General features: G+C 36.7%; 1 protein-coding gene across 1 annotated transcript in view; it reads right to left on the reverse strand.

The window, feature by feature from the left end:
- Positions 1 to 2,738: 2,738 nt before the first annotated feature.
- Positions 2,739 to 16,170, reverse strand: part of TTC27 (tetratricopeptide repeat domain 27) — a 157,442-nt gene continuing 144,010 nt past the window's right edge. Inside the window, exons 17-20 of the mRNA XM_049830890.1 lie at positions 10,557 to 10,754; positions 7,004 to 7,115; positions 6,320 to 6,420; positions 2,739 to 2,983 (exon numbers count right to left, since the gene is read on the reverse strand). Coding sequence (XP_049686847.1) covers positions 2,861 to 2,983; positions 6,320 to 6,420; positions 7,004 to 7,115; positions 10,557 to 10,754 — 534 coding nt within the window. The 3' untranslated portion in view covers positions 2,739 to 2,860. The remainder of the gene's footprint in view (positions 2,984 to 6,319; positions 6,421 to 7,003; positions 7,116 to 10,556; positions 10,755 to 16,170) is intronic.

Genomic DNA, 16,170 nt, shown 5'->3' on the forward strand with positions numbered 1-16,170 from the left:
TTCTGCAGTTGTCATGAGAGTGGTCTGAGTGAAAAACATTCCCATGTTAGATGACAGATGCTCCCCAAAAGATGGAGAGCTGGAAGGTCTGCAGTCTGTTTAGGAAATGTTCCTTCCTCTTTCCATACTAGCAAGTTTTTCTGACAGCCAGAGCTTTTATATTAACACTGTCTTCATGACAATGGTCTCCTAGAGCTATTCTGAACCAAATGCTGCTGGCATGAGTACAGAAAATGAGTACCATACAAAACTGAGGTGGCTTTTGTGTCTGTAAAGTTTTAAAAGGCCCCTGTGATAAACTCCAAAGAAGCAGTATAGGCTCACCTTGTATCTGAGGAAGATGAAAATGCCACTAATACAAAGAAAGAGGTAGCAAGAACATACCTGGTAAGAGATTTACATCGGGTGTTCATTCAGTCTCATGGATGAAGTGGCTGAGATCTTCTGGGATCGTTATCTGTTCTGAAAAGCCAGTGTCTCCTGAACAGCGAGCCAGCTCCTGCCTCTCCATCTTCCACACCATGTATATTGTTTGTACATATTTAAATTGTGTACTTTTAAGTCTCTGCAGATATCTCCGCTCTATTACTATTATTATGACAGGAAAATTGTTGTGCTGTCATAACACTAGTCATCCCACTCTTCAGGAATGCACTGTCTGTAGATAGTAGGCTTTCCCTGTATTAGGTGAAAGACAAACATCTAAGAGAGAGAGGAAAAAAATCTGTGCTGAGAAAACATGTGAAATACTGGAGTGGAGACACATTGGAAAAGCAGAATGACTTTTTCATTTGACCACCAAAGAAAATTTTCAGAAGAAAAAAAAAAAAAAAAAAAGGAAGGGAAATAAAGGCCTTCTCACAGACCTCTTTAATATTCTATATGAAATATTAACTTCCCATCTATTATTATTAAATGCTAGGCAGAAGCCATTACACAAAAATTCATGTTCTGCACCTCCAAACTTCAAATATAAAAGTGTCCCAGGTAGACTCAATGGAAATTATTTTCTTTTAAATCAAGATAACTGAACTCAAGTCTCATGCTTTCAAGTTGATAGTGGGATATAATTCTGGTTTAAAATGTGCCATAAGATCACAGGAAAAATGGGAGGGTTTTCTGCCACCGAACAATTCCACACCTAAACACTTTCTTCCTAATAAAATGTAGTGCTGGAACAAAATAATAGTTTCAGAGATTTTTTTCTTTTCCTTTGTGAATAAAGTAAATCCTATCAAAATATAAAAAGACAGTAGTGGTGGGAGTCTGTCACAAAACTCACAGCCTGTTTTTTTCAGTCAGGTGGGCCCCTCACCACACACATAAGCAAAATGGGAGTATCTCCAGCAAATTCACTCTGCACAAACTTTAATGCCTCTTCACTTTCTGGGCCATTTCAATGAAGAAGTGTTTTGGAGTTAGCTCTCCTTCACCAGCAGGTAAACCTGTTGCTAAGATAATTTTTTGTGGGAGCTTCATGTTAAAATACTGCCAGCAAATAATTTATTCTCCATTCTAAGAAGCTTTACAAGGATACGAAGCTTTACAAGGATACAAAGGCGTCAAGATGGTTTCCCCCTTCACACACTGAAGTAACATGCTTTTACTACTCCTTCAAATCCAATTAATTGTTTGGTTTCCTTTTACCTTCCAACTTTCTCTTCAGGGAGAGTATTCTTGCCATTTAGTAACGGTATAATTTTAATGACCATACCACAGACAGCGCATACACAGAATATAGATAACCACATTTTTGGAGATTGCTCCACTCCATACGGAAGAAAGCCAAAATCACGATGAGTGAGGAAACTATTTTGCCTAGGTTTCTGGAAAACACTGAAAAAATCCTATTTTAAGAAGAGCTGTAGCAAAGATGCTTAAATATGAAACAATTCAAAATAGTCTAGATGAAAATAAGTAATTCAGGTCTAGTCAGATGAAAGTATTTTAGATTAGATTGCAGTTTTATTGCTGCCTCAGTGGGGGGAAATCTCCATGCCTGTAAAAGGCCCAAATGAAGTGCTAGTCTATTGCCCATGTGACACAAGTTATGTATTTTTGAATAATATAATAACGCTTGAAGTAATAACTGTTTGTAAATCCTAATGCAGCAAACATGCTGCTACTTTGATGGTATTACAAGAATAACAAAACAGACCAAATTCTTACACTCAGGACCCCACTCCTACTCCCCTGTAAGCAACTGACACCAAATTAAAATCGGAAAGTGCCTGATGACCTAGTGAGCCACAGGCCCTAGCCCTGCCTGCAGCCCACCCCGTGCCCATGGCTCTCCCTGCCACGACAGCCTGCCCTCACCTAAGCTTCCCACCACTGACAGGCCAGCCTTAGAGCTCCTCTGATTGGCCAGTGGCAGACAGATGCACCCTCTGACTGGCTGCCTGCCTCACTGGTGAGGGTGAGAGGCTGGGCCCAGCTCCCGCCTCTGCTGCGCGCTTGTCCATCTCCCTCCTGCCCTGGTGCCTCTCCTGCCCCTCAACATCGGTGGGCTGTCCCGCAGAGGTCTGGCACCTGGGTGTGGTGCAGTCAGGCAGAACTAATCCTCAGTAATTGCCTTATAAATACAAGCCGATGCAACAAGGTGAAATTCCACAGGGAGTTTCCAGAAAATCTGGGCCTGAGGAACCAAAACATGGAACTTTGTGAGACAGGGAGAGCAGATAAGAATCTTAAAAAGCAGCCTGAACTCTGAAGAAAACTGACCACAAGAACAGCGCTGTACAGAAAAGTGTTTATTGAAAGTGTTGTTGCATTAGAATTGTAACCATTTCATCAGCAAAAGCTCTGACAAAAGAAACATGTCATTATTGTCTTCCTGTCAAGAAATCTGCTCCGTATGTCAGCACTGGTCTCTCAGCTGGTTGCTCAGTTCCTGAAGTTCAGCAATCATGTTGTCCATAGTTGTCACCTCATCAGCTATCTCACTGTGAATCTCATGACTTGTTACATCTACAAAAAGTTGCTGCATGACAAAAAGAAACACATTATTTTAAACTATATATATAGTTTCTCTGCTTCAGCCCAGAGATGGAATACAGAATGCTCATCACCACCACCCTGCCTTTTGTATTTTTGGTATCTCTCTCTTTAAAAAGGCCATTTTGTGGCTAATAAACAGAAGATGCATATATATATACACACACACACATATATAGACCTGAGGTCTGTGTCACACACCTGATATTTTGCCAAGGGGCTGAATCCTCCTGTGGACGCTGGGTTTCTGCTCTGACCTGGCTGCCTACTCTGACTCCTGATCCCCTTGAAAGTAAAGGACTTTAACATGAAACTCAAATTAAAAGACCATCTCACATAACTGTCACTGCAGTTTACAAATCCACCTGCTGATAAATTAGTAGTTGTGAATTTTAATGGCCATTTTTCCCAGTGTCATATTCTGTTGCATCATTTTCTCCAAAACCTCAAATAAACATGTTTTAACACTTGATGTCAAGACATGCCTGAGTGCAGATATTCATCTGTGTGTAATTAAGTTATACAAGAGAAAACAAAACACTACAGAGTAATAAAAATAGTTTGTTCTTAAAGACCTTGAGACGTTAACAGAAACACAAAGCAGCTAACTCATGACCAGTCATAATCTTCACATATTTACAGGGTAACCATGGGAGAGGAATGCTAAATGACTTGTCGAAAGCCTTGAAATACGCAAGCTCTGACTGGAGCTTTGTGCATGCTGCACCAGAACATGTTGCTATTGTAAGGCCAGGACCTGTCATTTGACTCAAGTAATATGGAGGCTGTGTGAGGTACCACTCCACAGAAACATGGTGGTGGAGGACCCCAAACATATGCTCCCCCTTCATTATGTAAAGGGAGAGTATTTCACACTTCATTTGACACAAACCAAAAGCCTACATTTAGAGACAAAAACAAACCCAGAAAACAAAAGTTGCTCTGGAGTACATCTGTACATCATTATATCATCAAAACATAATGGGACAATACAGATACATATATAAACAAAAATGTACATAAAAAGCCTGAACCAAGGTCTTCAATGTGCCTCAGAACAGTGTTGTCACTGAACAAAGGAACGTGTTAGACAAAAATAGGAACAAGTTCCTGCAACAAGTACAGAAACTTTTCTGACTTTCAGCCCCAAAACCTCACACTGGTAATGTGACAAAAAAGTTTGGGTCTTTCTGATTAAGACAGTTAAATAAATCAGGATGATACAATTAGTTTGTTTTTTTTGTTTGTTTGTTTGGGTTTTTTTTCCCCACCACACACACAGTTACAGAGATCTATTCAACTAGATGGATCCTGGGGAAATTCCACACACCATCATTCTTTGGGCTTTGTGCCCCATGTCTCCCCACAACAGTACCCACATTTCATGCATTTACGATACAGCTCCATGACCTTTCTCCTTTTCGGAGATCCCACCTGTCAGATCCAAAATGATCCATAGGGCAAGGAGCAGAAGAGAGCCCACTATGCTATTTGCCAGAGCATGCGACTGCCCAGAAGGCTATGTACAGAAAGGAGCCCACTAACAACACATTTTCGAGTTGCAGCCTTCAGCAGGCTGTGGGTGCATCGTGAGACTGGCGCAACACAGGAGCTGGAATGTCAGAGATAGAGATCCCAGGAAAGGCAAGAAGTCTGAGAAGTGACATTGTTTCACCTATACAAAAACTACTGTTTTGTTGCAAATGCGTGTCTTTACTACAAAATTTTGGACTTTTATCCTTTAAAAGTTACTTTCACTTTTCCTTTATTCCTTCTGAAATCTTAACTACTGAGTCTGCTCTTAGCCCATTTTTTAAAGTACTTTTCTCTGTTAAAAAGAAGACGACACTCCCCCTCCCCCCCAATATTGACTCACAAGGCAGCAAAAGGGGATGCTGCAGTCAAGCTTGGACAGGCATAAACTGTGCTAAACTATTTGTGCATAGGATCTTACAGAAGATGACGGAGTTTTTAAACCACAACACACTTTGGAAATTCAATATGACTTCAAATTAAAAATAAGATGGCATTTTGGAAAGTATGCAAAAACAGTGAGGTCACACCAATAGCTTTATCTCTAGCACGTCAGTTTTCTCAGAAGTGCCATAAAATTTAGAGGCACTATTACCTGCCAATAATATAGATGTTCATTTAATTAGTGCCTTCAGGAATTAAGAATACAATTTACCAGACTCACCTATTCTTAAACTTTCAGATACTGCATGATCTTGCATAATATAAACCACCTGTACTTGTATTTATGTAATTTATGTCAAGTAGTCTTGCTTTCTCTACAGTCATGCTCAGTCTACACACTTTTTTTTCTAAACCGTTTTGTGAATCACAACAAAACATATATGTTGCGGCTTTTTTCCACCACATTCCAAAGAATTATGTATGCCAGTATCTAAAAGCACAGTTATGAAGTCAGCTCGTGTCTGCTTATACAACTTTCCTAGTCTTTTATCTGTAAAATTATAGGACTTAAAAAGAGAGTGAGCCAAGTTCAGCACACTGATGGTGGATCAACACTTTGTAACACAAGCACATATGTTATAGAACTTATGCTTTGTAATTCACATTTACTAAACCCCACACACAGCCAGGAAGAATACTTCTTTAAGACATTAAGTGTATTTTGAATGAAAATGTATTCCAGATCAGTCCTCAGTTAAACAATGGTTGTGTCTCACGTTGTAAAATGAAGGGTAAAATTAGGATAATAATGGTGCAGAAGCAGACATGGCTCTTTGGGTGCCTGGCAAAGGAGGCACAACTCCAAATACAAAACATATGATTCAAACATGATGACATTTTCCAAAGAATTAATATCTGAATTGGTAGGGTATCCATTAAAACCTTGTTAAAAATTAGTTCTCTCTTTTAATAAATAACTGTTTTTAAAACACTTCAAGTGATACAAAGTAGTCCTGACACATTTTGGTTCTTTCTGCAGGTTTACATCCATTCTTTCTGAGACTGCCCTGCTTCCCCCATGACTACTCACATAAGGAACAGGTCTTTGAAATGACTGATTTATTCCAAACATTCAAATGTTTGCACAACATTTTAAGTAAAATTCTAATGTATTCATAAAATGTCAATGCTATCTCTTAGACTAGTAGGTTTATTTCAGTCAAAGCCTAGCAGGAAGAAGGGAAATAAAAGTCTACTTAAAACTGCAATCCTTAATAGCCTAGTGGTGAATATCCATCTGATGATGCACTGGGACAAGCAGGTATTATTTGTCTGTAATTGACTCAAAACAGAGAGATGGTTTCTGGCAACAGAACAAGGGTTCCTAGCTTTCAAACTTTCCTACCTTTGCTTTGGATGACAAGCCACGTAAGTTGAGCCGAGCTGAAGAAAGCATCTGCAAAGCTTCCTGATGATTAGATTTGTTCTTACTGCATTTTATAGCCACTAGAATCCAAACACAGAAGGACCACAAAACAAAAAAGGCATTACCACTATAGCAATAATCTTTAAACAACAACATTTAATTAAAAATCTTGATACCTTCCATAAACAATTTTTTAATGTAATATCCCCCAAAAGAAACACAAAGAAAAAGAATGCCAAATTATTTTGAGAAGATAACTCTAAACCCAACAGGTATATGTATCCTTTTTAAACATAAGCATAACAGCACAGCTAATAGTCTTACTGAGTCTAAGTTTTGTCCATCTCCTGACTGGCACAGTCAATCAAACTTAGGTGGTGATTTGAGGACGGAGATGAACATTTTCACTTGCATTATGAAATTGCTAGACCATGAAATTAATTGATTTCATTTTTACCAGTCATATGACTCACGCAACACCATTTCTGCCTCATTCCAAGTATATTTTTGTAAGCACTATCAGGATCGTGCTCTCTGTTAGAGGACTCCCAGTAGTAGGAATAAATATAATGGGTAAAGTATAGTATTATTTTGTTACTAAGCTTAATAAATATTTGCTATACTCTTCATGAATAATAAAAGTTCTTTTCAGGTAGAACATACCATGTGCAATCTCTATGGCTCCTTTCACCACTTCTTTAAAAGAAGAAACATCTTTCTCCCAATCACTTGATTGAATTTCACATTTATGTGCCTTAGTGAGACACTGCAGTGACTGCAAGGAGGAAAAACCCAAAAAGATCATTATGTGAGAAAACGAACTAGAAGACTAATTTAGTTTTAAGTATCTACAAAACTAGTGCTCAATCCAGAAAATGAATGTATCTTTACTATGCTTGATTTCCTGTGAGTTGGAGTAGTGTCGTCTGCAACAGTGAGCACCAGCTGTAACACAGATGTTCTTCACCAATATCGCATCTCAAGTATGAGAGGCATATAAAGTAACATGTGTCTAATTTTTATCTTTTAAAAATCTGTCTAGACTGATGGATGTGACCCATGTTTGCCAAGTCATCATAGTTAAATGCACATGAAAAATGGAAAAATACTTGTACTCACACTTTAAACAGCATTTTGTACCTAAAAAAATTATAATGGAATACATCAAAGCTTTCTTTCTGTATACGTATTCTTGACGAATAATGTATTTTACAGATGCAGCTATTAGCTGCCATACTGCTCTGGTTCTCAGTGAGAACAGGAAAAATAAATGCAAATAATATGGAAGGAGGGTCCCATTAAGGAAAAAAAAACCCATGAAAAATTTAAGCAGATGAAATTAATTTTTGCTTTTGAGTTTTGTTTTCTTTCTACAGCATCAGAAATACAAAACAAAGACATGCCAGAAGTTATAGTGCTTGTTTCAATGACAAATCTTTTTAAAGAGTTTAAATATCACATAAAGGAATAACAACTTTCAGTGCAGTATGTGTACATAAGTACAATAAAGACTTTGGATTGCTGACCAAAGATTAAATTTGAGGGTCATGACCCCAGAAGCTTCTACCTTCACTCTCACCAGAGTTCCAATCACTATGGCATGAATGATTGAACTGTTCATGCTGCTGTAAATTGCAGTAAAGGTATATTAAGTCAAACCAGAGCAAATTAATTTTTTTCATAATAGCCTAGGTTATATTGGGTAGTGGTTCTGGCCAGCAGAGGCAAGAACTTCCAAGAGAAGGAACAAGAGTTTTTACAGCAATCTGATTTCAGTCTGCACGTGTCTGAGTCAGAGCAGCAATTTAGGGGTTTTTTGCTGACAGATGTCAGGGAGGGGAAAGATTTCAAAGTCTTGTAGGCTGTTTGTTTGTTCTTCTGGGACCTGGATTTATCCTGGAAGGAAACAGTTACAAGCCAGGGGAAGTTCAAGGAACAGAAGGGTTTCATAGCCTGGGTATGGATCAGCAGGAAACCTGAAGGTTGGAAAGATTCCTTGGTGGGAAAGGGGTAGACTGGACTGCATTCAGCATAGGAAAGAATGAAGTACTGAATGAGGTGGCAGGTTGGATACATAAAAGTGTAAAAGTAAATATATGCTAAGCAAAAGAAAAAAACCCACAAACCCAACACTTCAATAGTTTTACACTCCTAACATGTAAATCCTGTCTGATTCAATTTACAAAGCACTGTTGTGAATTGTAACTGTAGACTCTAGGGATTCATGGCATCAAACACAGCAGCACAGCAGAAAGGTAAAAAAACCCAACAATCCACCCACCCTTTACAACAGCCAGACATACAAGGTTGTTCCTTCAAATGGAATGTTAGGAACAAAATTGGTTAAATATAATTAAATCTGCACTAAAATATGGAATAAAGGTCAAACCCTATATTTCTAAGGAGGTCCATGACATTATGATAGATCTGTTCCCATCTCTTTGTCCTGTGATGCCACATACAGTCAATAATGCCCTTTCAGGATTCATTGACCTTTTGCATAATAAATATGGGTGCAAAACTGCAACAATACATCTGGAATTTTTCTACAGATATATTCACTTAATATCTGACTGACACATGATGGTGCTTGTGGCTGTGAAGCCAATAAATACTATTTTTAACATTTTTACTTTATAATATGGTATCAGAAAAGCTGCCAGTTATTATCTAGTGTATTAAAAATTAATTTTTACACTGTAAATTAATATAAGCTGTGGCTGTAGCCAGTTTTGCTCTTTCGTGATCTATATCTATGGTACTGTCATACCAGGATACTTGGATACACACATAAGCATACCTTAAGTATTTATAAACATCATTCCATTTTGCAGGGCAAGCTAGACCGTAAGCATATTCCATAACCAGTCTGATTAGGAAACATAGTTAAAGTCCTGTCTACTCTACAAATTGAAACCATGTTTTCAACTGGGTTAGTGAAATATACTGTGATGTAACCAGATTCTGAAATGATTACATTTATAGTATAGACAGGGCCTCTGCTACTTTGCAAGTCTGAGTAAGAATTTAAGGATATATTACAGGATATTGCAGTGTCTGTATTCCTGAATTCTAAATAGGCCAAATCCCTTTTATTGTTCAGCTGTAAAGAAAAATAGGGAAGGAAAAAAGGGAGGAATTGGAAGTATAATGCACACGGGCAATGACTAAACAAGGCATTTCACAGGGCAGAGCATAAAGAGGAGGACAATAAGCGAGGCCCAAATAATAATAAGTTTAACCCCACAAGCATACAATTTGTAGGCCCAACCATCTGCTTAATACGCATAACATCAAGTGACGAGCAATCCTCCAGACTGACATTTTTGCCCAGGCCAAAGGCATTCCCCCATTAGGAAACATACTGAATGTGTATTTTCAGCGTCACTGAAGATCTGATAACCCATAAGTATTTTTGGAGTGTGCAAGGCTATTTGTATTTTTGAAATTTAATACCAATGAAAAGCACACTCTAGCATACAACAAAGAACACTTCTAGCAGTGAAGAGTGGTTATTTTGGAAATGCAATCAACTCAATTACCTGGGAAGTGATAGGAGCAAGAGATGGAAGTTAACATAGCAAAACCAGAGACAGGTAAAGAGAAACCAGTGGTTCAACAGATTAAGAATTAAATAGCATTATTTAATTCGATTTTAAGCTAAGGAAGGACAAAGCACTTTTTTTCTGGGAACTCTAACTGTGGTACAGACTATCTTAAATGCATTTTGCCTTAGTGATTGCAAAGAATATAGATGGCTATATATATGATGCAACTGGATCATGCCATTAAGATCCACTGTTTTCCAGAAGCAGCAATATCTTGTCTTCAGAATCAAAGACTCCAATTTAAAAAAACCCAAAACAACACCACCGTTAGATTATAGACTTTAGATTGCTGCCAAGAAAACTTTCAGAATACAAATCCAAGAAAATGCACATATGCTATGATAGGATGTTTTAAAATAAAATACTGATAAAAGAGAGATTTTTTAAAAAATCTGCAAAACCTGATGTAAAACATCTTGCTCCTATTCAATAATAAAAGTGTGTGCTGTAGGAACATGAAAAGTAGAAAATAAGCTTATAGAAACACTAAAGCAAAACACGGCCAGAACAAGAACATGTCTTACTATAGCACTATAGTTTGTTAGAGAACACAAGGTTTGTACCAGAAGTGTGTATCCATAAAAACGTATACCTCACAACACATTTACCTTTTCAATATCTTCACCACTATCATTCTGTCCATTTCCATAAAGTTGGGCATAAAGTCTCCAGATCTCCCCATCATTTGTCACTCGTGAAGTTACTCTGCCCAAGAGCTCTTGCAATTTCTCCTTCAATCCACTTGCTACCTCTCCAGTGCTATCTGCCATACCATCCACTACGGCTCTGACCAGAATAGCCAGCACCTTAAAAAAAGCAGCAGGAAGGAGTTTTTATTTCAACTCAAATCAACATCAGTATATAAAATGGTATCTGTAATATTTGGTCTCTATTAATGATTCAGTAAAATACAAATATAGTACCACATGACAAGTACAGAATTTAGTAAAAAATACATTATTAGGGGAATAATTCAACAAATTTAAACCTCATCTATAAGATTCTATGGTTGGTGAAGATAAAGAGGCTAAAGAGCTAAGACAGAAATTTGGGTTACTGGGACAGGCTAGTGTGAAAAAGAATTGTATAGGAAATTGTGGCAGTATCCTAAAGATATTTTCAACTTATAATACAGTTATAAGAAGATCAGTAAACAGGCTGAACCACATTAATTTAGGTAACGGAAGACACTGTGGTTTACAGGACCTCTATTTAACTACCTGCAGAAACTGAAAGATGTATAGTGGATGAGACAGAAACTGGAAGGCAACTGAATACCACCTTGAGAAACTCTGTGTTTAATGCACTTCTGGTGAATTACTAGAGTCAGTTCAATCAAACTTTTTACAAGTACTCATTTAATGGCTGTACTTCCTGAGTCACTGGCTTGAGAATGTGTGATCTGACCTGCAGAAATGCTGAGCATGTGCAGCTGCTGGTGAACGCAATGGGACTGGGCTTTGCATGTATGACATGCTACACAATATCAACTGTCCCTGAAAAAAACATGAGTCTTCTTGTCCAAAACTGGACACTGAAAATTAGAAAACTGTTTTGCTGTGCCTCAGTTCCTTCTCAAAAAATTGAGAAACAGTAAATATAAATTAAGACATTGGATCATATGGTGAATCAGAAGAAAATAAAACCCAGAAAAACTGTGGCTTATTAAATGAGAACTACCTATTCTGTGTAGTGCATGAGACACAGAGACTGGGGAAGAAATAATGATAAAAACAAAAACGGAAGTCTTATAAGGCTTGCATTCAAGATAAGCCAGTAAAGGGTATACAAACACCTTCATGCTGGTACTTCCTAACTTGTGAGGCTATCATTTGGCAACTTTAATTCGTCAACATTTTTGTCCATGTGATATTAATACTTACAATGAAATCACATTAATAGCAATATTAATATCAAGAAAGTAATAAAACCATTTTCAAAGATGATCTGTGAATAGCCCCAAACCACACAAATATACCACTACTCTAGTAAAAATAGGACAGGGGTGCATCCTCGCAAACCAAGATGTAGTTAACTGGCAGAAAGTAATGCAAAAATTATGACAGTATCAAAATATATTACACTTATAATAAAAACATAATGCAGTTTAGTATTTGTGATAAGTCATTTTCCTAAAACAATTTTTCTTCTATAGAATGACTCAATTAACATGCATCCCAAGAATTAATTACTGAGTTTTATCAGGTACAGGAAATCTTTGGCAAAACAACCCAAATAAATCAAAATGGCTGATGATATGAAATAAATCTATGTAACAGAAAAGGTGAAAAAAAAATTATACATCTCCCTGGTATCTTTTCAGAATCAATGTGAAATTATAGTAACATCTTAACATCAGCTAAACAGCTCCCCCCTTCTATCTCCCAAACTGTAACAGTAGAGCCCTTATAAAATGATATGACAAACTGGCTGTTCTTTCTTTTCTTTTCTGTTAAAAAGCTCGGATTGTCACCAAAAAGAATAGAAAATATGATTACCTATTTATAAGCCAAAAGTTCTGAAATTCATATTAAATTCATGATTTGGAATCTAAGGGACTAAACCCTATCATTTAATGAATCAGGTCTTCTATAATGATTTGCTAGAAAAACACCAGCAAATATTGATATTTCCATTACTACAGCATTGTAATAAAAAACATAAAAGAGGTGTAAGAAGAAACATTAAACTATGTTCTCTTTTAAAACGGAACTAGAACTGGTCCTGACGATTCATACATACATGTATGACTTCTCAATCAATTTCTCAGTTTAACAAAATTGTTACTCAAAGTCCAAGAAGTTAGTTCACATGAATATCCTATATAGTTATCAAGAGTTTTAAAAGACAATGATATTTTTTTGCACATGAAAAAAAAGTTTCCTTAGTCAGTATGATTTAGCAACTGAAAAATTACCCATATTCCCATAGAGTTCAGGCTTTGCTTACACTTTCATCATAATAATCTATCTCCTTTTTTTGTAATTCATCATGTAAGCTTTAGCACTACAGCAGTTAAAATAAAACTAGTGTGAAGGCCCAGATTAAAGGGTCCATTAAACAGTAATGAATCATTAATGCTACTTGGCTGTGCCCAGTTGTTAAATAAAGCTATTTCAAATTGCAAGGGAGTTGTGCTAATGATCACAAAGTATTAGCAGTGTAACAGAGCTTTCCATTTTAGACAGCTGTCTTAAGTGTTAAATTTTAATTTGTCTCTCTGAGAGATTTTAAACTGCCATATATACTAAACTACTAAAGCAATGCTCTGCTGCCCAGGATCCCACACAAGCAGTAGAGCTTTTTTTTTTTTTTTTTTTTTTTTTTTTTTTTAAATGCCTCTTTTAATGAACTGGACTCCCTATGTCCACTGTGCATAGAGTTTGTGTTTCATATGGCATCACACCATCTGCATTCCTCCTTCTCCTTTGCTTTTGTGAATAATGTGTGTGTACTAAAAACTGAACAAAAACCACCATGGGACAAAACCTTAGAAACAAAACCAATAATTTTTAAATGCTGTGTTTGCTATTAGTGAATCTCATTCCACAATTGTCCTCCAAACAGCTTCTTTCACATAAAAATACACTTGGTCAAACCATTTTTAGAAGCTTCACTAATAATAATCAAACTTGACAGTGCTTAAGTAAGAAGAGAACCCTCAGATACCAGATCCAAAATGACAAATCTGCACTCTATGAGCTTTCCCTATGCCCCTCCCAAATTAAAGCTTTATTATAAAGACAATTGTCTTTAGTGAGCTACTTAAAAGAAAGAGAGCTCCAGAAATTATTAATTCCTACCCTCGCTCCTCAAAATCCCCTTGGAACATGCTCTTGCAGCCTTTTATTAGAAACAGTCTGGCAATATGAACCACTGAAATGAGGATGATATTTGATGGAAAGGATAACAGAAAAACTTTGCTAGATTCTCAAGAACACAGAATTGCAGAGAGGAACCATTTGTCCATACTTCTGAATTTATATTCTTTGACAGCACAGAATGAAGATCTGGATTCTGAAAGCAATGTAGCAAAGCAGCTTTTCCACCCACAAAATAACTTTGTTATTCACAGAACTGCAACTTTCCAAGTAAAAAAGACTGCTTGCCTCCACAAGCATGCAGGTGGTGCAAAGTAGTATCATTAGCAGCTGCAGAAATCTTTCAGGTATATTTACCACCTCAGACTAATAATTCAGAGGCTAAATTGATGATTACAACAGGTAAGGCCTTCTCCTCGGGTCCTTTTTAGTGACTGATCTACTAGCTGAAACTACAGATAATTTAGTGAGCCTTTATCTTTTATTACATAACATCTATGTTAAATGTTTTAAAGGTCTATTTCTCAGTAGGTTCATGAATATTAAAAGGAATATGGAAATTTGAAGAATTTTTAGAACCATTAAGGAGGGAAGGTAAGAAAGATGCTTAAAACATTTAAGGGAAATATTAGGAAACAGACTTTTCAAAGTATGTCCTTTGCTGTAATCTTTTATTGCATTGTTGCTCATTTATAAAGAGCCCTTCAGCTTTTCCTTGTTTAACTCTCTGCAGAATCTGTACATACATATTGTCAAGCCTCATGATATCCCGATCTCAGAACCTTTGCCACAAGGATGACATCATTAAATAACTAGAATAGCTTAGAAGCAAAATTTCCCAAAGCTGCATTCTGTACTCAGAAATCTGGCATGAAAAGACAGCAATGGCCTAACAGAAATCACAGATGAAGACATGAATGCCTTACTGTTATTAGAAGAAATTAGCGATTTATGAATATGACTTCATACTATGCTGAAATAAAATTAAAAAATCTGATGTAACTACGCAGACCAAGGACATTTCAAATTATATATTCAATTGCACACCCTTAATTGATACATTCAGTTTCACAAGGGGTATTCTGCAACAATGATTATGCTAAAAGTGATTGGCTTTCTGTTTTCACAAACAATTGGAATCAATGACTCAACTTGTTTCTTCCAGTCCCATGCATTTTTATCTATTTATTTTTAAATTACTACCTTCTTTCTCACCACTATGTCTTCTAGCTTAATAGCCTATCAATTATAATCTACAATGACTACAAATACTAAATATAACCTGAGAAAAGATCATACTATGTTGCAAGAAAAAAGAGAGATATGCTTCCACTTGCTCATGTTCCATGATTTTACTTTGTTAAAATACAATTGCACAAGATGGTTATAGAGCATCTCTACTTAAAACAGGCCAGCTGGCAAATGGGAGAAGCTCAGAAATTAATGGTGAGCTTTGTAACCAATCTCAGCAGAAGCTTTTAATGTACTTTTTTTTTGGTTTTGCTATGGGAATACTCTTCTCTTCCTTGTGAGATTATTGATTAAAGCCTTTCTGAAACTCTTTAATCAGGCTCTGAGATTTTTCTTGGCCAACTAGCAAAATCCTTCTAATTGAGGAAACTTTATTAGAAGTTATGGTGAAACCCAAAAGCACTTTACATATCAGAAGCCAAAGTTAAAATTGGGGTGCAAAAAAAATTTAGGATACATAGCATATATATAGTTCTGTAAAAATGATAAAAGTTGTATGAGAACAAGATGAAAAAAGAGTTATACAACAAAAATAGAAATTCAGTGCAAGCAATATCCCAAAATATTTTAATAAAATAGCCTACATAAAATTTGACAAAACACACTAATAGGAGCCTGTATCATCTCAAAATATATAAAATGGACAAATAAACGTAGAAAGTTCTATTCCTGGTCAGTTGTCAATCTGATTAAAATAATACAGTAGACCACCCCTAAAAATGTTATTTAAATTAACAACTGAGAAAAAAATTCATTAAAAAAGGCAACCATCTACAAGATGTTCCATGAGTGGACACACAGGCCCCACCAGTACCACAATATTGTAGCTGCCAAACACACGAATCTTTACTATATATAAGACTATTTTCCAAAGACACTTTTTAGTGCAAAGGGAGTTTGAGACCCTTTAACGTTCAGCCATGTCAAACCCAAAAGATTTGATTCATACAGAACGTTATGCTGTGCGTGGTTGGCTTTATAGTAGTAAGTATTGTACTCTGTGGGAGACTGAAAGAGTTAATGTCTCAAACATTGTGGTGGGGCAAGTTCTGCTTAAAGACAAACCCTGCACAGCAAGGAACCAAGGTGAAAAGCCCATCAGCTCAGACATCAGCAACAGGAGGGGGAGGGCGTGCTGGGGGGGGGGGGC

This window comes from Accipiter gentilis, chromosome 28 (assembly GCF_929443795.1).
Source record: "Accipiter gentilis chromosome 28, bAccGen1.1, whole genome shotgun sequence".
NCBI classification, from domain to species: Eukaryota; Metazoa; Chordata; class Aves; order Accipitriformes; family Accipitridae; genus Astur; species Astur gentilis.